Below are 24208 nucleotides of genomic sequence, written 5' to 3'. Positions count from 1 at the left end.
GAAAGAAGATTATGGGCAAGGGCATGGGTCCAAGGGGGCAAAGTAGAAGTGACCCTGCCTATCCCTCCCAGTGACCTTCTTGGGGAACTTGTGCTCATTATCCCCGTAACTCTGGGAGGTTCTGGGTCGTATTACTAGGTTAGGGGAATCTAGGTGAAGGAATAAAGACCTGGGCCCCTCGACAAACTGTGACAACCAGGAAAGGCCATCTCAGCTTCAGAGCTCCCTGTGGGGGTTGTCTGAGGCCTTTGCTGAATTTGTAGAATTTGCCTAATTCTGCTTCCTTTCCTTCTCCAACAGCTGTTAGTCCTGAGAGCACTTCCTAATAAACTTCCTGCAGGCTAATTTCCACTTTAGAGTCAGTTTGGTTCCTGGATAACCCAACCTGTGACAGGCAGCTGAGCAGTAGCTGCCGATGTAAAGAACAGTGGAGGAGGAATACAGCTCGGGCTTTTGACTTTTAATTTGAGAAAAGTTCTGGGCATTACTGTGTCTATTTCAGCAGGTTTAACATATGAGTTAGGCATTCAGAGGAGAGAGAAGAGCGAGATGAAGATTTGGGAATTCTTGGTAGAAAAGCTGGAAATTAAAGCCAGCGTATGTGAGAAGCCAATAGACTGGGTACAGAATGAGAAGTGGGCCACGGGCAGAAACTTGGAGGATAGCAACATTTAAATAAGAGGGAGAAAAAGCGTAGTTCTCAAATAAACTGTGCTGGGAAAGTCACGGACATCAGAGAAGAACCAGGAAGATTTGATATTATGAAAGCCAAGGGAGTTTCAAGAAAGGAGAAGTCCAAAACACCCACATCACAAAAAAGGCAAATAAGAAGAAACAAGAAGTGTTCACTGGATAAGAAGACATCGCTCTGACTTTAGTGAGACGTGTTCAGCGGACTGGCGGGAACCGTAGCCAAATGCGTCCGAAGAAGGAAACCATCCCCCACACGGGGTGACGCAGTGCTGGGAGAGTCCCTCAGATGCTTGCTGGTCTGCTTGAAAAATGGGTCCTTTCCTTAGTTACCCACAGGCAGATAACCAGTAGGGTTCCTTATGAATAATCCATTGGGGAAATGACTAAGAATTATAAAAATGTGATATTCATAATCTAAATCTGGAGTGTTACTGGGGTTTACTGAGGACTCTATGTCTGTTTTTTACTAATTGGCAATATGGCAAAGACGCTACCTTGCATTTGCACACATACATATTTGGAGTTCTCTCAACTTTCAAGAATGAGTATTTTAAATCAGTCCTTCATCAGTGTGCTCCTGAATCAATCATTAGTATTTTGACCTATAATATTCCATTTGCTTGACTTTTAAACAAACAGCCTCAACTTTCTACATTATCTAGACCCTCTGTTACCTCTCTTCCCTATGCCAGACTATTTTTCCCCTCTGTACTATTCCTCAAACATGTAAGGCCCACTCCCACCTTGGGACCTTTGCATTCGATATTTTTTCTGCTTGGAATTCCCACAGATATCTGCATGGTCAGCTCTTAAGCCTCCATCTGAACGTCACCTTCGCATAGATATATGGCCACTCAGTTTACAACAGCAAACTCTAACCCCTATTCACCAATCTGAACTCTACCATGTTTTCATGTTTTATTTTTTCTCTAAAGCACTTATTACCTTTAAATATTGTTCACTGATTTATTTAGTTATTTTCCCACTAGAATGAAAGCACCATGAGCTAAGGATCTCTGTTTTGTTTTCTAACGTCCCAGGGCTTAGGAGAGTATCTGACACATAGTAAGTATTCAACAGATACTTGCTGAATTAACAAACATGTAAGGTTCTAGTAAGAACCTATATTCTTAATTTACTTATTTATTTTTGGCTGCGTTGGGTCTTCGTTGCTGCGTGCAGGCTTTCTCTAGTTGCAGAGAGCGGGGGCTACTCTTCGTTGTGGTGCACGGGCTTCTCATTGCGGTGGCTTCTCTTGTTGCGGAGCACGGGCTCTATGCATGCAGGCTTCACTAGTTGTGGCTCGCGGGCTCTAGAGCACAGGCTCAGTAGTTGTGGCGCACGGGCTTAGTTGCTCCGTGGCATGTGGGATCTTCCTGGACCAGGGATCCGAACCTGTGTCTCCTGCATTGGCAGGCGGATTCTTAACCACTGTGCCACCAGGGAAGTCCAGAACCTATATTCTTTAGTCACTGGAAAGAGGGAATAGTGGGAATTATGGGCTACAGGGTCTTTTTCTTCTGTTTAAATTGTTAAAATGAGGAAATTAGCAGGATACAATAATGAGGAAATAATGGGATTTGAGAAAAAAAGTATTTGTGAGGAAAAACAAAATGTAAGGCAGTAGTCAGGGAGGGCACAGGATGAAGGGAGTTTATCTTAAAGATCAGAGAGAAAGAGAAATGGGAGAAAGGGAGGGAGGGAGGGAGACAGACATGTTTAAATGATGATGGAAGCAAGTAAGAAAAATTTAGGGTAACAAAGTGAGATAGGGCACATAGTGGAAAGAAGAGGTTTAAGCATGGAAAAGTGAAGATCAAATGCTATTCTGAAAATGTTAGGCTTGAAGTGAAAAAATATGTAAGTCAAGATAGCTAATGCAAAATTGTACAAAGGGAAGAAAGAGGCTAAAAATACAAGATTTTGACGTCTATAAGCAGGGAGATAGAACAGTCTATGTCTATGTATTGAAAATTATTCCATGAATATTTTACTTACCTGATCTAGGTTTGAAAGACTGTTTGGATCTTGACTGAGAGTTTGGTACTGGCCCCGGAGCCTGTCACCTGCTGCGATTCTCCTGAACTTCTTGAGATCCACCACGTATAAGGCACTGCAAGAAATGAAGACTCCTTGAGAGCCTACGTTGTTTACATATATTTACTTTCCTCTAGTGATTGTCTGCAGTGTTGGTATTAACTTTAGATATCCCTGGGTCTAATAATAATGAATCCTTTCATAATTTGCTCCTGATGTCTAATACTGTTTCCAAGGGGCTTGAAGTTTGATATGATGATGTTAGGATCCACATCCTCTTAAGGTCACCTTAAGTTTTTCCAAGATCTCCTGAAACTCATGGGCCTACAAAACAGTAACAGCTCTGAAGACAATCTTCATTTTGTTATGCGACAAACCAAGTTTAAATCTTCTATGGTAGTTAGGAACATACAGCTGAGCCATATTACTTGGGTTTAACTCCGGGCTCAGCTATGTACTAGCAGCGTAAGCCTGGGCAAGGTACACAAATGCTGTATGCCTCGGTTTCCACATCTATAAAATAGAGATGATAGCAATATCTCAAAAGGTTGTCATAGAGGTTTTATGAGTTAATATATGTAAAGTCTTGTAAGAGCGACTGGCATGTAATAAGCACTATATAATGGGTTGCCATTATTGTATATTTTCCAAGAAAACTGAGTATTGTCATTCAACAAGTTATTTATTCACTCAAAGGTAAGAGTATGACTTTTCTTACCTGATATGGTATTTCCTTCTTAAAAGATGTGATGCCCAGTATCCCGTTTTCCAGAAACGATATCCATCCATTTCCGTGCGGCTATCACAGAAGGGAGTATACCCATAAGGAGCTCCATCCAGATCAAAATCTCGAAGTTCTTTTAGGTCATGTCTGACAATCTAAATAATTAGAACAGTTTCTCTGATGAAGACTATAAAATAACAGAAGCCCCTTTAATATGAATCTCAAATCATCATCACCTTGTAAAAGATAGAGAACTGAGCTTTCCCCACAGTTCTGTCATGTAGCACGAGTTTACCAAATTTCTATTTTTTCCTTTTGCCCTTACAGATTAAAAGAAACCTAAAATTTACATACCTAGTCTGTATGACAGTGGTCTTACTCATTAATAAGAATAGCTTGTTACATCATTTTTAATCAAGGTATTTTTTAATATTCTTTTTTAAAGTATTTAATTTTAATACTTGATATACACCTGTAGTATATACACCTGTAGTATATGTTACAGATGTACAATATAGTGACTCACAATTTTAAAGGTTATACTCCATTTATAACTATTATAAAATATTGGCTATATTCCTCGTGTTGTACAGTATATCCTTGTAGCTTATTTTATACCTCATAGTTTGTACCTCTTAATCTCCTACCCTTATATTGCCCTTCCCTCCTTCCCTCTTCCCAGTGGTAACCACTAGTTTGTTCTCTATGAGTCTGCCTCTTTTTTGTTTTATTCACTAGTTTGTTGTATTTTTTAGATGCCACATATAAGTGATATCATACAGTATTTGTCTTTCTCTGTCTGACTTATTTCACTGAGCATAATGCCCTCCAAGTCCATCCATGTTGCTCCAAATGGCAACATTTTATTCTTTTTTTTTTATTCTTTTATTTTTTAGGCTGAGTAGTATTCCATTATATATATACACACACACCCCACATCTTCTTTATCCATTCACCTGCGGATGGACACTTAGGTTGCTTCCGTATCTTGGTAACTGTAAATAATGCTGCTATGAACACAGGGGTGCATGTATCTTTTTGAATTAGTGTTTTTGTTTATTTCGGATATATACCCAGGACTGGAATTGCTGGGTCATATGCTAGTTCTATTTTTAGTTTTTTGAGGAACCTCCCTACTGTTTTCCACAGTGGCTGCACCAACTTACACTCCCATCAACAATGTTGGAGGGCTCCCTTTCCTCCACATCCCTGTCAACATTTATTTGTGTTCTTTTTGATGATGGCCATTCTGACAGGTGTGAGGTGATATCTCACTGTGGTTTTGATTTTTAATCAAGGTATTTTGAACAAAATATATTTTGGTAAGGAATTAAATATACAAGTACATAGCTCTTAATTTCTCAAGGTATAGATTAATAATTCAGAATGATTTTTATGATATATCTCCATTATTATATATTGGCAAATATTAGTTTGAATCATAAAGAAAAACCTCTTAATTATTCTCAGTGGCTTCAATGACATAATGTTAGTATGTTTCATTTTTTAATAGACTCTAGCCTGCTGGAAAAATATTATTGTATATATTGGGGGAAAATAGGAGAAATAAATTTTATGTTAGATAGTATGTTTGGAAACGCTTACTTCATTACACTTTTGCCTATTTTCTTAGTTTTTAATTATAATGATTCATATTTATCAATTTGAAAAATAATACAAAAATAATAAATTTAGAATACAAGTAAATTATAAAGTAGGATTTGAAAATATACTTTCGGTCCTAAATAACAATACTAACTTGTGCATTTGATTTATGTAACATTTATATTTACATATTATTGTTCTTAGAGATTCTGTGCATTTTTTAAAATTTTTAAGAGAAATTCTGTGTATTTTAAAAATATTTTTTTAACATTAGTGATTACAAAGGCATGCAAGGAGAAAAGGGGAAAAGTCATAAAAACTTCTGGATATATAAATTTTGAAAGCTGAGGACCATAATTTTTTTTGGCCAAATTTAGGACTCTTTTCTTTAAGTGGCAGAATGATGGGATTTGGTTATTGGCTAATTGCCAAAGAATATGGCTGAAGGTGGAAAAATGAGAGGAGAGTGTGTGTAATTGCTAACTTTTCCAGCAAGAAGAAATAGTTCACTTTAAACAAATTTCAGTTCATATCCATAGGAACTCATATAGCTGCTTTTATTATGACTAATATAAGTATTTCTTTTATTTTTAATTACCAAAAAAAAACCCCCAAAACAAAAAACTACTACTTCAGAGGAAAAAACTGCCACGCCCTAAGGAATAAATGGTACTTCTGGCAACACCTCTGATTTTCCCCTGGAATGCTGACTTTTTTTTAAGAAAAGATACTTTGCTTATATGTCAAAATTATGTCTTATGTTTACATAGCGTGGCAACAAAGACAGTAATAAGCAGCAGCAACATAAATTGCATCCCTATACTCAGAAGTGTAAAAAAGTTTTAAGTGCTCTTAAAAACAATAGTTAATCTTATTACCTGGTCAGCATCAACAAAAATGATTTTGTCCACTGCAAGAGGAAAAAGGACGTCAAGGAAAAGAATCTTATAACCCCAAATAATCCTTTGTTTTTCTGTCTGTTGATGAAGCCACCGGGGCCACCTATACTGGACTAGTTCATATTGGAATCCATACTCCTCAGCCATGTGAGGGATCACCTCCTAAAACACACATACAAATCAAAGACTATGTTCAAGGAACAGAGAGCAGTTTTTGTTTTGGAGAAAAAAATTAACATTTTAAAAGTTAGAGTTTACAAGTTGTTACAAATGAATCGGTAAAATGTCTGAACAGTACTTCTACAACTTACACCTATTAATCAGAAATATGACAATGCTGACAAACATAAAGATGTAAGTATACATCAAACTTTGTAGTTTAAAGGCATTAAAAATAGGTACACTAGCAGGCTTATTAAATAAGATAATTGTTCCTCTACTTTTACTACTAATGTTTGACCTGAGAAAACTTGATGATAGAAAGGAAAGCCTCTGGATCGTGGAACACCTGTGCATCAAACACTTTATGCACATGTCAACATGCTGGTTGGTCAGAGAGAGAGGAAGATGAAAAGGGTGTACAAAAAAACACAAAATGAGTAGTAAATTGATAAATTATATTCTCTATATGAGTTTCATGTTTGAGATTTATGACTATTTAATTCAAGGATTAAAAATACAAGGTAGTTATTGTGGCATGAATATTTGATATTTGATTCAGTGTCTTATAGGCTTAGAGTATCTTATTCTGTTTAAAACAGAGCAGTTAATTAAATATGTACACTGTTAGCTAAGTTTGGTTCAAGAGCCCAAATATTGAGAGGGATGATGGTAAAGGAGTGAGTAAAGACGGGTTAGCAAATGTAGAATTTGCATTCATCTCCTCAATTCTCACTTGTAGCTAGTTGCTGGTTATATGCTCAGTTTAATTTTCTCCCTGCTCTTGTAAGAATGATGTAGATTTAAATTATGTTCCTTACTGTAAGCATTGGTTTTATCTGTGAGTTGCAAAATGTTGACATTAAGGCTAGAACAGTTACTGGGAGTCACTGCTTTCATTTCAAACTTAAAAAAACAAACTAGGATAAATTAGAAAAACTTTTTTTTATTCAACAAATATGTATTAAAAAATATGTTCACTGAGCATGCACTATGTGCCAGGCACTATCCTAGGCCCTAGGGATACAGTAATGAAACAAAACAGACACAAATCATGGCCCTCATGAGGCTTACATTTTAGATAAAATAAATGAAATTAGTAAGTTATCTACAGAAGATAGTGCTATGGAGAAAAATAAAAGGGGAAGGGAAATAAAATGAAAGATCAGAAGGGACTGTCATTTTACATAGTGTAGTCAGGAAAGGCTTATTCCCAAAGTAGGTATAATTCAGCGAAGATCTGAAGGAAGAAAGGAGGTATGCTTTTAAAATTGAAGGGAAAAGATCTAGGGTACTAGCAATTTCTGTTTCCATATCTGGCTGCTGGTTACACAGGTGTTTTAAATTTGTAAAAATTCATCAAAGTTGCACATTTACCGTTTGTACATGTTATATTTCCCTGAAAAAAATATAAAAGGTAAAAATTTCGAGCAAAAAGAACAAATTACAAAAAGAAGGAAAATATTATTTCAGATATGGTATCACTTTTGGCCATGCAGCAGAACAAGACTCTTTTCCGCACACAGCACTGTGTTTCTAGGGAACGATATAATTTCCTGTTAAGAGAATCTTCACATTTTATTATCTCAGTATATGCAGAGTTAAATCCCCCGATGCAGTGTTGCATCACATGTTAAAAGTTTAGAAACAAACTAGTAAGACTTCTTGTCTCTATTTATGGGTTCTTTTTCAGTTTACAAGTAAGTACAGGAGGTGGCCCCCCTGGTGGTGGTGGGGAGGGTAGAGGAGCTGTGTCGTAAGGGTTAAGCACCTGGGCTTTGAGGTCAGAACGCTTGGGCTCAAATCTCAGCTACTAATCAGCTATTTGATCTAGGGCCTGTGCCATAAAGGACAAGTCTTGCTCAAAGAATGGTTGGGCCCTTTGCCCTTGGCTCCTGGGAAGTAAATGCTAACCTTGGAATATCCTGCCTGATGAGAATGTCTGTATTTGCCTGGGGACCTAGGGCCACGCCAGATAGTATGTGCTAACAATGCGATTTATGATGGAGACCTTGGGCCACGAGATATCAGCTCAAGCTCTGGAGGGGCTAGATGCTAAGGTCAGTCATGGTGGCCGTCAGGTGGGTCTATGTACCCAACTCCCGATAAAAACTCTGGACAGCAGGTCTGAGTGGGCTTCCCTAATTGGCAACACTCCATGTGTACCATCACAGTTTTGCTGGGAGGTATAAGCTCTGTCCACATGACTCCACTGGGAAAGGACAACTGGAAGCTCGGTCTGGTGTCCCCTGGATTCTGCCCTATGCATCTCTTTGCTTTGCTGATTTTAATCTGTATCCTTTTGCTGTAATCAACTGTAATTGTGAGTATAATTGCTTTTCTGAGTTCTGTGTGTCCTTCTAGTGGGTTTCTGAACTTAAGAGTGGTCCTGGATACCGCCCAACTGTGCAGGCCAGTTACGTAACTTCTGAGTCGTGGTTTTCTGGGAATAGGACTTTATGAAGAGCAACTTTATGAAGAATGTAGGTAAAGTACTTAGCAATGTGCCTGGCAACACCAAGGAATAAAAGCATGGTTGCCTGTTTTTATTTCTGCTTTCACAACTGGTTTTCGTCTAGAAAGAGATCTTCTCTGAACTGCTGTTGAATGAGACCCTAACTTGCCTGGAATCTGATTAATAGGAAGAAACGGGGTACACTCTGTGGCAAGAGTGTAGGGTTGCGTAAAGGGTAACAGGTGTTGGCCGTCGAAAAACTTCTAAATACAAAATGCTGGAGACACTACCTATAGTGCCCACATTACCACACCAACCGATGCACCGCATGTGACACCAGAGCCCCACTCTTCTTGGTACTATCAGACTATTTTCTGTGGTACAGTTTTCATATTTTCTACTGTTCCTGCCTTTCTTTGTCAAAATATGACAGAATCTAATTCTTTTAATTACCAATCTGTACATATTTTTCATTGCCAACTTTTATTTACTTATTGTTATGAAAACCCACTAATCCTGATTTCGAGTTTACTTAAACATAAACCATCTCCTGCTGTGTTTTTAATCACTTCTTTAAATAAAAGCTGCATAGAATTTTTCTTAAGCTAGGTTAAAAAATACCGAATACCAAGGTTTTAAATTGATTACATATAGTAATTTGAGTAAATATACATTTCAAAAGACTCATTCTGAAAAGAGAAATGTTATGTGAACTTACAATGATATAAAGAATTTACTTCTGAAATATTAACTACTCTATTAAAAAAATTAATGTACTTACTTTAAATGTTGGTGAGAGATAATTTTTAAGAAACCAGAACTTCACTGGTGTTTTGGTGTTCCGTAAAACAGAAAGCATCATAATTCTGCATAAAACAACAATAAACTCAATAAATTAACATTAATAGGGGTTCATCCTACTTCTCTTAAGGCTTTTAAATATTTAAAGATATTAATTGGTAGTTTTCACTATGAATTATGGAGAAATAGTGACGTATCTTCAAATATTATGGCTGCTCAGCAAGTATGTAACGTATAAGAATATGATATATGTATATATACACATATATTGTATATACATAAGTGTGTGTGTGTGTGTGTGTATATATATATATATATATACCTGGTATAGACTAAATTGATTGCTTTTTGTTTGTTCCAGCTGACAAGAGAAAGAAGCTAGTCTGAAACAGTCTTTTGTTTAGTTAAACTAACGTCTAATCTTGGCTCTGTTACTGTGTCATTAATAGCAGGTGTGTAAACCTTGAAGGGCTGAACAACATGTCTATTTTGATAAAGTCACTGGACAGGCCACTTGTTTTGCTATCCTAGACCTCTGACTGGAGAAAATACAGATGTATCTAAAGTACATCTTAAAATATCAACATATATTCAAACATTTTCGAGGTGTTCTCTGTGATCCTTCTATATAAGCAGTTAAAAAATAGCCCTTTGTAGTTTATAAATATTGCTTTCCTCCTCTCAGACTCCTCCCCCTTTTTATAAAACATGGTATTTCTTCACCAGGAAAGGAAAATTTACTATATATTCTTTTTTTTCCTCACACATCTTACTACAAAATATGTCCATTTTCTAACCTTAAAGAATAACAATATTTCAAATCAAACACATGGAATTTCACTGTATTTAGAAAATATACTTCCCTCATAATTTTAGGTAAAAAAAAAAAAAAAGCAAGGTGCAAAAGCACTATGTACTTTGTTACTATTTGGGTAAAAGGGAGTTAAAGAAAAAATACATATTTGGGCTTGTCTATACATATATTTGGCAGGCTATGAAAATAATAACATTGGTTTCCTGTGGGAAAGGGAACTGGGTATCAAGGAAACAGAGGTGGGAGATTTTTTTTCCCACTTTAATTTCTTTTATTTTTTTATTTTTTATTTTTTTTTATGGCCATGAAATTACCAGTGGTCTTTTTATTTAAGGTAATAGAGGCTTCTTTTAATTTTTTTAAATTTATTTTATTTTTATTTATGGCTGTGTTGGGTCTTCGTTTCTGTGCGAGGGCTTTCTCTAGTTGTGGCAAGTGGGGGCCACTCTTCATCGCGGTGCGCGGGCCTCTCATTATCGCGGCCTCTCTTGTTGCAGAGCACAGGCTCCAGACGCGCAGGCTCAGTAATTGTGGCTCACCGGCCTAGTTGCTCCGCGGCATGTGGGATCTTCCCAGACCAGGGCTTGAACCCGTGTCCCCTGCATTGGCAGGCAGATTCTCAACCACTGCGCCACCAGGGAAGCCCTCTTTTATTTTTTTAAACTTTAAAAATTCTTTTTGGACCATGTAAATGTATTACTTTTCAAAACATTAAATAAAAAAATACACCTACCTTAAAAAGCGTTCATACAAGTGGCCAGAAGCAACTGAAAAAATGTTTAGAACGTCTGTTTCCTCATTGCCTTCTTTTTTATGCAGCCTCCTTGCGAAACTTTGAATGAAAAAGAAGTGACTGTCATTTTCTTAATACACATCTGCAAACTTTACATACCTAAATAAAATATTAAATTTGATAAGAAATAAAAATAGGAAGGCTTTTCAAAATGAATGGTTATTACATTGTAAACAAGTACTTATCCTAAAAATTATGAATTATTTAAACGTGACAATATAACTTGAAGTTTTATGATTTTTTAAAATTGGACAACATAGAATGCAATTATATTTTCTCTAGGTTAATGAGATAATACCTTTGAATCTTTGTGAGTTACAGAAGTTGTTTTAAGAGCAGAGAATGAACTGTGGCATGCCATGGCTATATGCAACATACTGAGGCTTCAGGAAGGCCAATCGTGGGGGAAGAAACAGAACGTGCAAGCGTGAACAGTGGCACACCAGAACTTCCGCCTGTGCTACCAGGGGAGGCCCCTGAGTGCTGTGGCCGTGGCTTCCCAGGATAGGAGGCTATAAGAGGCGCCCGCAGCTTAGAGCTCCTCTGGCCAGGGATAGCCTCCCCACAGGCTGCGGGGACCTCTGTGCCTTGGGCATGTCCCCAGGAGGGATAAGGCAGCACTGGGGAGCCACGTTCATTCGCCACAGCTTCATCTGGGCCCAGCTGTCACTGTCACCACTTTCTGGACCCAGACCAGCCTTTGATATGCCCTGCCTCATATACAAGAGCGACTGAATCTTATTTGGGGTATTCATAATGTATCGCTTCTTCTTTTTCCTATTTAAAATTTTTATTTAATTAGAAATCTCATTTCTATACGCACAGATATTTAAAATGACTGATTTTAGAAAACTAAACAATTCACAATTGACATGGAATATATTTTGCCAAATAAGAATTGTTATGGCAGATGTATTCTTGAAATGTTTTCTCATTGTAATCCCCCAAATAAGAAAAATACACAGTTGATTCAGGGAGGAAAAAAAAAAAATCACTTGAAGTTAGGATTAAAACTAAGACAAAAAAGTGAAAACACTGTAACATACACTTATGTATCAAGAGGAGTTACCATCCCCCAAACTTACCTTCTCTCTTTCTAACAAAGCAGCATTTTGTTTTGGTGTCCTCTCTGTGTAATAAGTGGCTAAGCCATAGTTTAACAGTTACCTTTACTCCTCCTTGTCTCTACTTTCTGGTTTTAATGGAAGCTCATGAACAGATACTCTTTAAAATGCCCAGATTCTGTTACAGTATCCCCCATCAAACAAACCTACTCTGAAGTCATCTCAAAGTAGTGAGTTCGAGCCTTTCTTGATCAGTAATCAGTTCAATGCACATACTGGGACAGTAACATGATTCTTCCTATCAAACAAGGAGTCAACTAGAGAAAAAGAGGCCTAAACTGGGCAAAATCCAAAATGACGGGAGTGCTTCTGATTAGTATAACAAAATCTGCTTAGGTTGTTGAAGCTATTTGGCCTGAAGTTTCTATTTCTTATCTTTGATAAAAATGATCAATAGTTCTCTATCATAATTCAAATTAAATTCAAATCTCTAAAATGAACTTTCAGAGTTGTCTACAATGTGGATCTACAGCAGCCCACTTCTGTGTTTGCCCACCTAACGCCCTTTACACTTCTAGTCACAATAACTTGGTATTGTGGGCAGGTGGGTGGGTGAGTAGCTATTCCTCCTCTAATTTCATTCTACGAGGTTTAGGCAGGATGGGCCTTCTTGCTGGCTCTAGAGGTAGCCACAAGACCCAAGCTTAGTCAGTAAGTCACAGGGATCAGTTCAGTCTGGTATACAAGGCAACAGCTGGGCCAATGAGTCAGACTTGGAACTTGTGCTGGTAACTATCTGGAAAGAGGCAATCTCTTCCCACGGGAGATAGATGGCAAGCTCTTTCTTGTAAAAGTTTGTCTGAAAATGAAGGAAGCACAGATAATAGAACTAGGCATTGGAGAAAGAGTTTCTGGACTACATCACCTGAATGCCCAAAGGCAGTTCTACTCCTGGACTCCTTAGATATGTGAGCCAAAATATTCCTTTTTTGATTAACTAATATAGGTCCCAACCTAACTTAAAGATTCCCCCTTATATTCAATATCCCAGCTAACCTGGGCTACTTCCTGTTCCTTGAGAAACATACCCAATCGTTTTGACTTCACGTAACCAGGTACCTTCACTCTGTCTCCTGTCCATCCTTTAGAACGTATCTCAGCCACACACTCCTCCAGAGTCTTTTCTGAGGTTCCTCCTAACTGGATATAGACTTTCTCTCCCCTGGTTTGAACAGCCCTTTATGTTCAGTTGTCTTATAGCTCCAGTTTCCTGTCTTACATCAGTAACATTTATGTATTTGTCTTATCCTTTCTAGAGAAGATCTGTGCTTGACTTAAATGTTTACCATCTGCAGGGCTTCCACAAACTAGACTCCTGATGGGTCTATAGTTAAAATATTCATTAGTAATCACCTTTTAATGGAATCCCACACTCCTTTTTTTTCATCTTTATCAGAAAGGATATCTTCCCGAATTCTGTCTGGCTTTTTTTGTACCTAGATAGCATGGTAAAGAAAAACTTTAGAATTTTGTAGATTTAAATATGATGCTGCATGGTTAGAAATATATGGACAAGGTGACCCTTGTAAATCTAAGATAGTTGTAGTAAATGAAGCCAAGAAAGATCTTAGTATATTATAGACACAATCTGATTTCAACTATCAGTTCAGCCCCTTGTTTTTGGTGGCTACCTCCATATACTGCTAAATAAGGTGCTTATACTTGTATTTACTGAATTGTCAACTGTGGATGTTATCTGCTGTATATCTGATTCATAGAGTTTAGGCATTATTCATTCTTTGTAACAAAAGATGAGCAGCTTACTTATATCACCCTTCCCTTCCCCTCTGTCTGGAGGTTTTGGTAATACTATCTTTATCATTAGTTCTTCTACTGAGTATTTTTGTAACTTTAAATAATGCTTAAATCTGTATTTTTTATTCCAACAAATTCAAGTTTCTCTTGCATGGCCTGTTATAAGGATACTAATATCTCTACCTTTTCCCTCTGCCTCCCAACTTACATTAGCTAAAACTTTACTTTAGCATTGTAAGTATGGATAATATTTACATTTAGCTTGGTAAACATAACTGTATCTTTTGCACTATGCTATGTTTATTCTACAACTTGAAAATCAGTAAAAAGTGCTTATTGTGACACTGTAAATACACCACACTGAAGAGCTGAAAGGCTGCTACAATTACATTTCGTCCACACAGTTATGAGGATGCGACCACCGTGCCCTCCTAGGAGACTCCTCCTGGTTCACATGGATTCTGTTTTCTCACGTTTCACCAATACTTCTGTATTGTATTTATTGTATTTATTTTTTCTTGTGGTGAGATATACTTCTTCTTTACCATATACCTAATACTTTCCAGTTTATTATTCTTGTTACTTAACTGTCTGGAATTCCTTTTTTTTTTTTTTTATAATTTATGATTTTTTTAAATTAATTTATTTTTTTAATTTATTTATTTTTGGCTGTGTTGGGTCTTCGTTTCTGTGCGAGGGCTTTCTCTAGCTGCGGCGAGCGGGGGCCACTCTTCATCGCGGTGCGCGGGCCTCTCACTATCGCGGCCTCTCTTGTTGCGGAGCACAGGCTCCAGACGTGCAGGCTCAGTAGTTGTGGCTCATGGGCCCAGTTGCCCCGTGGCATGTGGGATCTTCCCAGACCAGGGCTTGAACCCGTGTCCCCTGCATTGGCAGGCAGACTCTCAACCACTGCGCCACCAGGGAAGCCCCTTTTTGAAGACATTTTTCTTGGGGCTTAACAATTAACTGCCTCTTTCAAGCTTTCTTTGCATTGGTTTTCACATTGATTTCACCATTTCTTAAAACACCTATTTTCCTCTTTCTTATTCTTCATCTTCATTGTGCTGGCAAACACCTTCAAGAAGGGGTGTGAAAGATAATTTTTCTAAATCTTCACCCTTCAGAGAATATTTGCCTGAAGAATCCTAGATTCAAAGTAATTTTCCTCAAAACACTGAAATCTTTGTTTTGTTGTCTTGAAAATGAAACATCTGATGCTAGTGTTAGTGTCATTCTATTGCAGTGACCTGCCTTTTCTCCTTGGTAGTTTTTAGGATCTTGTGTGGGCCATTTTTCACTCATTTGTGGACCCCTTGACATGAACATGTTTATATTTCTCTATCTGTGGGATACTTTCCTTCCTCCATTTTCTGTTCTTCTTTCCTGGAATTCCTATTAGTGGGCTACTGGAGTTCATGGGCTGAACCTTTATCTTGCTTATCTTTTCTCCTCCCTTTTTCCTGTCCTTTTGTGTAATTTTGAGAGATGGAAGGTGAGCAGATAAAACTGTTACTAAAAAACAACCGAAGCACCTAGGTAAGGTTAGGCTGTAGAACGTTTGCTTCAGGTAAGGCATGATTATCACCCTCAAAGATTTGGAGGCTTTGGTGAAAGAGTCAGACCTCCTCTATACCAGAGACCAACAGGTAAAATTAGAGCCAATACGGAGAGTGAAAAAAAACCAGCTCAAGAAAAAGAAAATAATTTTTCAATGATCAAAATTCCTCAAAGATAAGACATCCCCAGTCTCCCAGCAGAAATAATATTTTTCTCTCCTGTTTGTAGGGCTAGGATAAAACTAGCTGGAATGCTGGTCCTAAATGGCTTGGGGTGAGTTAGTAACTTAAGCAGCTGGTCTGAGTTTGTGGGGTTTTTCATCTGGAATGGCCAGAAGGAAATGTATCAAGGACAGAGTATAAGTTTCTCTTCCTGAGAAAGGAAGCCAAAGTCAGTAGAGGAAAAACAGTATCAAAGATGAGTATAAACCTGTATAACTGATCACAGGATAAAGAGCAGAGGTGATAAGAAACAGGTTATTATGTGGGATGCAAGGTAAATTTTGATGATTTGGTAGTTTAGAATCTATGCAGTATGTAATAAGGCAAGAGTTCTGGTAGCCTACCATTATTAGATCATAGAGATTCTGGAAAAATGGGTGTTTTCTAGTTATCTTTGCATATTAATTTCTACTCTACTGCATTGTAGATGGAGAACATATTCTGTATGAGTTCATTCTTCTGAAATCTGTTGAAACCTGCTTTTCAACTAAACGTAAAGCTAATTTTTATCAATGTCTTCTGTGTCTGAAAGATTGTTCATTTGGTGTTATTGGCTATTGTGTTCTATATACATCTATTAGGTCAAGATTTATAATCACACTGCTCAAATCTCCATCTCTAATGAGTTTCTGGTCTGCCTGTTATATCAAGTACTGAGAGACGCACGTTAAAAATATCCCAGTATTATAGAGAATTGCCAGTTTCTCTTGGTAATTCTATTTCTGCCTTATATACACATATAAAGTAACCTTCTTTATCTTTCATAATGTTATCTTAATATCTCTGATATTAGTATAGCCATACAAGCTTTGTTTAGATTAGTATTGGCCTAGTATACTTTTGCCACACTTTTATTTTAATCTTTACCCTGAAACTGTATTGTTATATATTAGGTGTTCCTTCTTGCAAACACAGAGTTGGGATTTTAAAAAAATCCAGTCTGACAATCTTAGTCTTTGGACTGGAACATGTAGTCCATTTACATTTAATGTAATTGGGTTAAATTCTAACTTACTATTTTGTGCTTCTTCAATGGCGCATGTATTCTGCTTTATTTCTTGTTTCTTAGTCCATTTATATTAATTTGCTTCATTCCATTTTCCTCTTCACTATGACACTATGCCTTGTTTCTATTCTTTTAGTGGTTATCTTAGAAATGTAAAGCATTCAGATTTGCCCTAAAGTCTAAAAGTAATCATAATCCTTGTCCTGGTCAATATAAGAACCTTATATGTTATTATACACACCCCTATTTATATAATGCCTTAAATGCTATTGTTGTTTTTTAATTGATTTTTAAGATCCTAAGACATTACTGTTGTTTTATATATTCACTGTTCACAGATTCATCCGCATAGTTGCCATTTTCTTTTCTCTTCATTCTTTTTTCAAACTCAGATCTTCCACCTGAGATAATTCTTTTTCTGCCTGAAGTATACCATTTAGAATTTCCTTTAGTGTGAGCATGCTGGTGGCAAATTCAGTTTTTTATTTGTCTGAAAATACCTTATGTTTTTTCTTGAAAAATACTTTTCAGGGTAAATTATACGTGGTTGGCATTCCTTTTTTCTTTCAGTGCTTTTAGATATCATTCATTATCTTCTGGTTTCCATTATTACTGCTGAGAAACCAACTGTCAGGCTAACTATAGTTCTTTGAAGGTAATTTTTCTTTTTTCTTCTGGTTACTCTCAAGATTTCTCTTTGTCTTTTGTTTTCTGCAGTTTTATTAACAAGAGTCTAGGTGTAGATTTCCTTTTCATTATCTTGCTTGGGAATCACTCGACTTCCTGAATATGCAAATTAGTACCTTTCATCACTCATGAAAATTCTCAGCTATTATTGCTTCAAATAATACCTGTACCTCATTCTGTCTTTCATCACCTTCTGGAACTCCATTTAAATGGATTTTATTTTTAAACACTCATAAAGTACTTCATAAAGCTAAATTATCTTATCCTTATAGTAGACCTATAAGGAGGGTTTCATCATTAACTCTTATTATAGATAAGGAAAATAAGATAGAAAGAGGTTAAGTAATCTGTCCAAGGTCACACAGCTAATGAGTGGCAGAGCCACGTTTAAATGCAATCCTGGTATCTTAGATTTCTCACTCTATTCTCTACGCCTTTTATATACTCTCTGCTGTAGTTTCCTCTTTTTTAAGGTCAGTTGCATTTGGGATAAGTCTTTTGGTCTATCTTCCAACTCACTAATTCTCTCTTGAGGCCTGTTAAAGCCACCCACGGAATTCTTTGGTCATTGTATTGCTCAGTTTTAGAAGTTCTACTTTAAAAAAAAAATCAGATATGCACTTTTTATAGTTTTTTATTCCCTGCAATTGTTTTCAAGCCTGTCTTTTATTTCTTTAAACACTTTTAGGCATAGTTGTTTCAGTGTCTGTGTCAATAATTCTAACATATGGAGTGCTTGTGCATCTGCTCTCTGTTATTTGCCGTTTCTGTTGGTTTTCTTTGTTTATTTGGATACAGTAGTCTTATTCCAGAGATATATGGATGTTTCTGTCAGATGCCTGTAAAACCTTATTAATCTGGAGCCATTTTAGTGCAAATTCAAGGCTCAGGGTTCCTTTGATTACTTAGGTGATACCGATTTGGGCTAAAAGACTGCGTGGTATACTTTACTATGGTTCATCCTTACCCTGAAGCTATAGCCAGCTTAAAGCAGAGAGGGCCTTCTAATAGATTACCCACTTTATGTGGGACTAGGGTTTTAATTTCTGTCCCCATCACCTTGCAAATTAAATCAAAATGATAGTTCAAGTGTACCAGGATGAACAAATGTTTTAGGGCAACAGCAGCTTTCCTGAGATAAGAGAAGTTTCGGTGCTTGCTTATTTCACTAGGCTCTCATTTTCCCTTTAATTTTGGTTTTGTATTTCCTTATTATCATTATTGTCAGCTCCTCAGTGCTTTTAAAATTTTTAAAAAACATTTCGCCCAGCATTTTTACTGATTTTAAGTAGGTGAGTTTGTCCAAAAGAACTAAACCTGCCATCATTAAAAACTTTTCTGGTTTTTGAAACATCACTTTTTTTTTTTCCTGTTGAAAGGGGTAACTTTTCAACCTGCATTCCTGATCTCATCTCTGAAGCCTAATTTATAACATAATTTGGTTACAAATACAGTAGATACAGTAGACACATAACTTAAAAAAAAAAAAATTTCTTCTCTTCTATCTACAAGCTCTCTGCTTTCCCTTCATGATTTAATCCTCTTCTTCCTTTCATTGCCAGAGTTCCAATATGACATTTTAGGTACTAAAACTGTGAAATCAGTCGTAAAATAAAAATTAATTAATTAAGGACAAAAAAAAATAATTCTTAATATTAAGAACAAAGCCTATAAAGAGCTTTGGCCTCACACACTTGTACTTCCAGTATTTTGCTTTTGAAGCTGTTTAACACAACAATGACATCTCCTAGGTCTGGTTGAGAGTCAGTTTCTTCATGCCTAGAAGCAGAAAAAACATGTAAATATCTATAATCAATTTAAGAAAAGACATACAATTATGATGGTACAAATAACAGAATAAATTCATTTTGCAATAGACATAAGTATAATATCATTTGTGTATATGTCATATCTGCTGTTTCTATAGTCAATTAAGATATGCTGCAATACACTACAATTTTCAAAATTATCCAATTTTAACTTAATACAAATTAAGATTGTACAAAAATAACTCACTAAATTTGATATCACCTAGTCACTCAGAAAGCGCAGATTATAGCTTCTTTATTACTGTATACTAAAATTATCACAAAAGTCAGATCTTTCATATCTTTCATATATTGTAATGATAATTAAAATATGAAGCATTTGGGGGCTTCCCTGGTGGCGCAGTGGTTGAGAATCTGCCTGCCAATGCAGGGTACACGGGTTCGAGCCCTGGTCTGGGAAGATCCCACATGCCGCGGAGCAGCTGGGCCCATGAGCCACAATTACTGAGCCTGCGCGTCTGGAGCCTGTGCTTCGAAACAAGAGAGGCCGCGATAGTGAGAGGCCCGCGCACCGCGATGAAGAGTGGCCCCCGCTTGCCACAACTAGAGAAACCCCTCGCACAGAAACGAAGACCCAACACAGCCATAAATAAATAAATAAATAAATAAAAATTTAAAAAAAATATGAAACATTTTCTAGACTTTAAAATAAGTTGTTTATATAGCATAATCAAAGGAAATCTACAACATACAACTACTTTTCAATATCTACTAGCCATTTTCAAATGCCAAAATTTGAAGTATATCATTAAACTTATAAGACTGAAAATGTGTCTGTCATGTCCATCTGCATCACTTGGATCTATTTTATATTACACATTATGTAGTTCATAGTCTAATTTTCAACACTGCATAAATAAATCAAATATGACAGCTTTGCTCAAAATTTTTTTGATACTATTTTCACTATGAACTGAAAAATGCTACTGTAAAAAGCATTTACCATAAAACTGAATTTTTTCAAAGAGGGAAAGCAATCAGATGTCAAATTAGTAGATACTTTGCATTCAGTCAGACTTATAACGTACGCTTGAAAATTTTTCTAAAATATAAACCTGGGGATTCTAGGGCTGTGCCGACTAACACGTCTCTGACTCTCACTCCCAGTTCCTCAGATGAGGTGCCTAACCCGCAGCAGGAGGCACAGCCCCTGCCAACACTGACCACTAGAAAAAAGAAAGTATTCCAACTTATGTAGTAGAAATGTCAAATCTCTTAAAAACTTGCAAGAGCTTCCAGTCCCAAATGTTGCTCAAGGACATCAGCAACTTTAGCCGTCGGATCCACCGTCCACTGAGACCAGAACAGAGGCAGCACAACACTGCAGTTAGGCCCGTACGAGATCTAAAGCAACTTCCTCCTTCCCAGATGGCAGAGGTAGTAGTGATGGCGATTCTTGTTTTACTTCAGGCACTATTTTAAGCACTTTATAGATATTAACTCATTTAACCCACACACCCATCCTCTGAGGAAGGTACAATAATTATCCTAGATCCAAACTAAGCCCAGGTAGTCTGGCTCTTCACGACTGCACTATTACACCTTTGTAAGTAACACTAAGCAACTAAAAATCACTGGATACACGAAGACAGTCAGCCATTGAAATGAAGGGAAAAAGCCAAGAAGTCAGAGGACATGGGCTTCATTGATAAGGAATTAATACAGGGAAAAAAGAGGAGCATTCAAATAATTTATATTCTCAATAAGAGATGTGAGAGAATATTTCTCAGTAAAAGCCATTTACTTCAAAGTGAGAGGATTCATCACACATCAGGAAGTATTATTTTAAAAAAAAGGACGCATACACATTTTTCCTGGAATTCTAAATATAAATATCATTTAATTTTTTGTAAAGGAAAAGTTAATCACACTGCCTCTCATTTCGAATCCAAAACACTGGATGGCAGAATATGATGATGAAGTCTTGTTTCAAGCATTCTGAGGAGAATTATAATCAGTACTATTATCGGTACTCAGAAAATAAGCAAAATAAAGGCAAAAACATTTTCAGGCCTTTAAAATCAAGCGTATACCCCTAATGTTTCTATAGAAAATATCTGTAGAAATCTGGTGCATATCATGATTTGGCAGGCAATATCCATTCCACCTTTTAGCATATACTGCAGAGGTTAGAAAGCTAAAAACTCTTTTTTTGTTTGTAGATTCTTTTACAGCTATGGTTCTGGTTAATAATTAGATTCTACTAAACAGATACATGTGCATGTGATTTGGAATTTACAAGTAAGGGAGGGTCAATGCAGTGATGCCTGTTCTCTTTGGGCAAGCAATGTCATGGAGACATAGAGGTTGTCTATGCCAGGGTTCCAGTGTGCAAACTCAGCTTTGTGGGGACTGAGAGGGAGTTGACGTGTTGGTGGAGCAGCTTCATGCTTTCTCACCCTTCTGATCGTGGGAGAGGTAGCAGCTCTTTCTGGTTGGTGAGTTCCTTGGCTGGTCCTGGGAGCCGGCTCTCCTGGAGAGCTAGCTCCTCCAATCTTTCCTAGTCCAGTCAAGAATCCATTTCCCTGTGTTAACTCCGTCTCTGATATGGAAAGTCAGCCACCCAAACAAAAAATGAATGTGAAAGGTGAAAGACACATACAAAACTTATGATCAATAGTGAATTTGGTCAAGCTTATATTTAACTAACGGCAATGTGATGGTAAAGAACTAAACGTTTGGGGGGTGGGGTACTAAAAAGATGCTAAAATGTTTCAACTGAGGCACTTGAAAGGAGGAAAGGAGTGTGTGAGATGAAGCCTGAAGAGTGTCTCTGGAGAAAGCTGTTGCCAGGCTGTGAGTGTGCACCTCTACACGCCCCCTGGGGACGTGTGGGGAGCATTACCTTCTAATCCTAAACTCAGTAAGGTAGATGCTTTAAGGGGAAAGCACTTTGCAGTGCACATTCCTGAAGTTGCGAGACACAGAGGACTGCATTTGGCTCTTGTCTGGGAAAGTTAAAATGGACCATGGACTGATATTTGAGGACTGACCTATTACCACTCTTACTGCCTTTGAGACTGGCCTGCACTCCTAGAGTTTGCTAGGCAGGTGATGTGTAAGTATTGCTCATGGATCAGAAGTAGCCAAGCAGGAGAGATTTGGTTTTGTTATCATGGGGTCTGTCATGCATCCTGCCAAACTAGCAACCTGGAGATATGAGGAGACCTCAGCAAAAATACGCTGTGGGTATAGCACAGGATGCCCAGAGACCGAGGAAGATGATAGAGAAGCCACCTGGAATAGGGATGCACCAACTGGGACCAGGGAATCAAAAGAGAGTGAGGTGCAGCAATTAGAGACCTTCTAAGAGCTCACAGAAGGGCTCCACAAAGAGTGCGCTATTACCACCGCCAGGGCCAGTGGGCAGAGCTCTGAAACCTCTCTTGCCTTCTATATAAAGCACAGGAGAAGCAGATCAGTTTCAAAGGTGTAAAACTAAAATTATGTATAACTACTAATTAGGTAATCTGTTTTCCTGAAGATTTCAAGTGAAAAAGACTAGCAAAATAATTTAGCATGTTGAAGGCATATATGAAAATATATAGGTATATGTAAAGCATCTGCTATTCTCTGTAATTAGGAAAATCTGAGAAGCATTTGTCTGATTTTAGTAGAGCTACAAAAATTTTCTAGGAGAGAATAATTTTATTGAGTATTTTTGAATTCAAGGTAAATAACAGTCAACACAGAGTATGGGTAGATGATTTGCAGTTAAAGATTATAAAAACATGGATAGACATAAAAAGTACATATGTGAGGATTATGCCTAATAAACAAAAAGGCAAATTTAAAAATATCAAATTATTTAGTCATGGTTTTAAAATCTGAACTTAGAAACTCATGTCAATATTACTTTAGCTTAGCTTTTCAGCATATTTCAAGAATACTTTGCTTAAATATAAATGTAATATCAATTAGAACTAAATCATAAATTGGGATAAACAGAATTTCCATTTTTGTCATATTTCATATTGACCTGTTTTTCATTACTGAAACTTTAGTTTCAAAAAAATCAAAGAGTAGCATCATTTATGTTTTTTCCACTCTGGCTATCTAGTGACATATTAATCATATTTGTAGTTAAGTAAATTATGACTGAGAGAAATTTATGATATTATCATTTATAAGTAACATAAGCAAATTTAAAATTCCTTCCATCACCAAGAGTTGGCTAACTGTGAATGAGAAAAATTAGTTTTGCACTAATTTGTTAGTGGTACTTAAATATAAAATCAGGGGCTATTTTCTCCCTAAACCATCCATTTATAGGCTGTGTATAATAACAAATAATGGTAAAGAAGATAAAATAGAACCTAATATAGTAACTGTTTTACATAATATATACTATGCATATTATATATAATACATATTGCATATATATTATACAATATACATATACAATATACAATAATATATGTAATTGTAAAGAAGAAAGAAAGAGTAAGTGAGGAGGAAATGGACATTTACTCAGGACATGAGACACTAATCTCATGTAGTCCTTACCAAGACCCCACAAGATAGGTAGGATTATCCCCTCTTGTTATGAGGAAATAAAGACTTCAGAAACTTTTGCAAACTCATACAGAGAGTTGGTGGCAGAGAAGGAATTTGAATCACAGTTTACCTAATTGTTTGCAAAAAACAACAGTGAAACAACAGCGGCAGATTTAGAAACACAGAGTTCTTGGCAGTACAGTTTGCAAAGACCAAAGAAGACGAAGCAAATTTATCCTTTGAAACCATGATTTTTATAAGAAGAGTCAATATAAAAGTCACAGTGTATTTTGCTTATTTTCTGTACCACCACAGCACTCTTCTGTAGCACTTAAAACATTTTACTGTCATTCATTTCCTTAACTGTCTTTCCTACTGGGATGAATTGTGGAAGGGTAGGAACTGTGTTTTATTCACCTGTTTATCTCCAACACTTTGCCTGCTTATCTGCCCCTTCCCCACCCCACCTGCCCTCCATCTCCAAGCAACAAGTGATCTGACTTCCGTCACCATAGTTTGTCTTAATTACCTACCGTTTTACAACTTATAAAA

General features: G+C 36.9%; 1 protein-coding gene across 1 annotated transcript in view; it reads right to left on the bottom strand.

Annotated features, from left to right (window-relative positions):
• Positions 1 to 24208, bottom strand: part of UGGT2 (UDP-glucose glycoprotein glucosyltransferase 2) — a 172103-nt gene that overhangs the window by 18132 nt on the left and 129763 nt on the right. Inside the window, exons 30-36 of the mRNA XM_061170577.1 lie at positions 19025 to 19109; positions 13458 to 13540; positions 10921 to 11019; positions 9354 to 9438; positions 5938 to 6120; positions 3449 to 3609; positions 2692 to 2806 (exon numbers count right to left, since the gene is read on the bottom strand). Coding sequence (XP_061026560.1) covers positions 2692 to 2806; positions 3449 to 3609; positions 5938 to 6120; positions 9354 to 9438; positions 10921 to 11019; positions 13458 to 13540; positions 19025 to 19109 — 811 coding nt within the window. The remainder of the gene's footprint in view (positions 1 to 2691; positions 2807 to 3448; positions 3610 to 5937; positions 6121 to 9353; positions 9439 to 10920; positions 11020 to 13457; positions 13541 to 19024; positions 19110 to 24208) is intronic.

This window comes from Eubalaena glacialis, chromosome 16 (assembly GCF_028564815.1).
Source record: "Eubalaena glacialis isolate mEubGla1 chromosome 16, mEubGla1.1.hap2.+ XY, whole genome shotgun sequence".
NCBI lineage: Eukaryota > Metazoa > Chordata > Mammalia > Artiodactyla > Balaenidae > Eubalaena > Eubalaena glacialis.
Note: the sequence above shows the minus strand (reverse complement) of the source record. Positions and strands in the feature narration are given on the sequence as shown.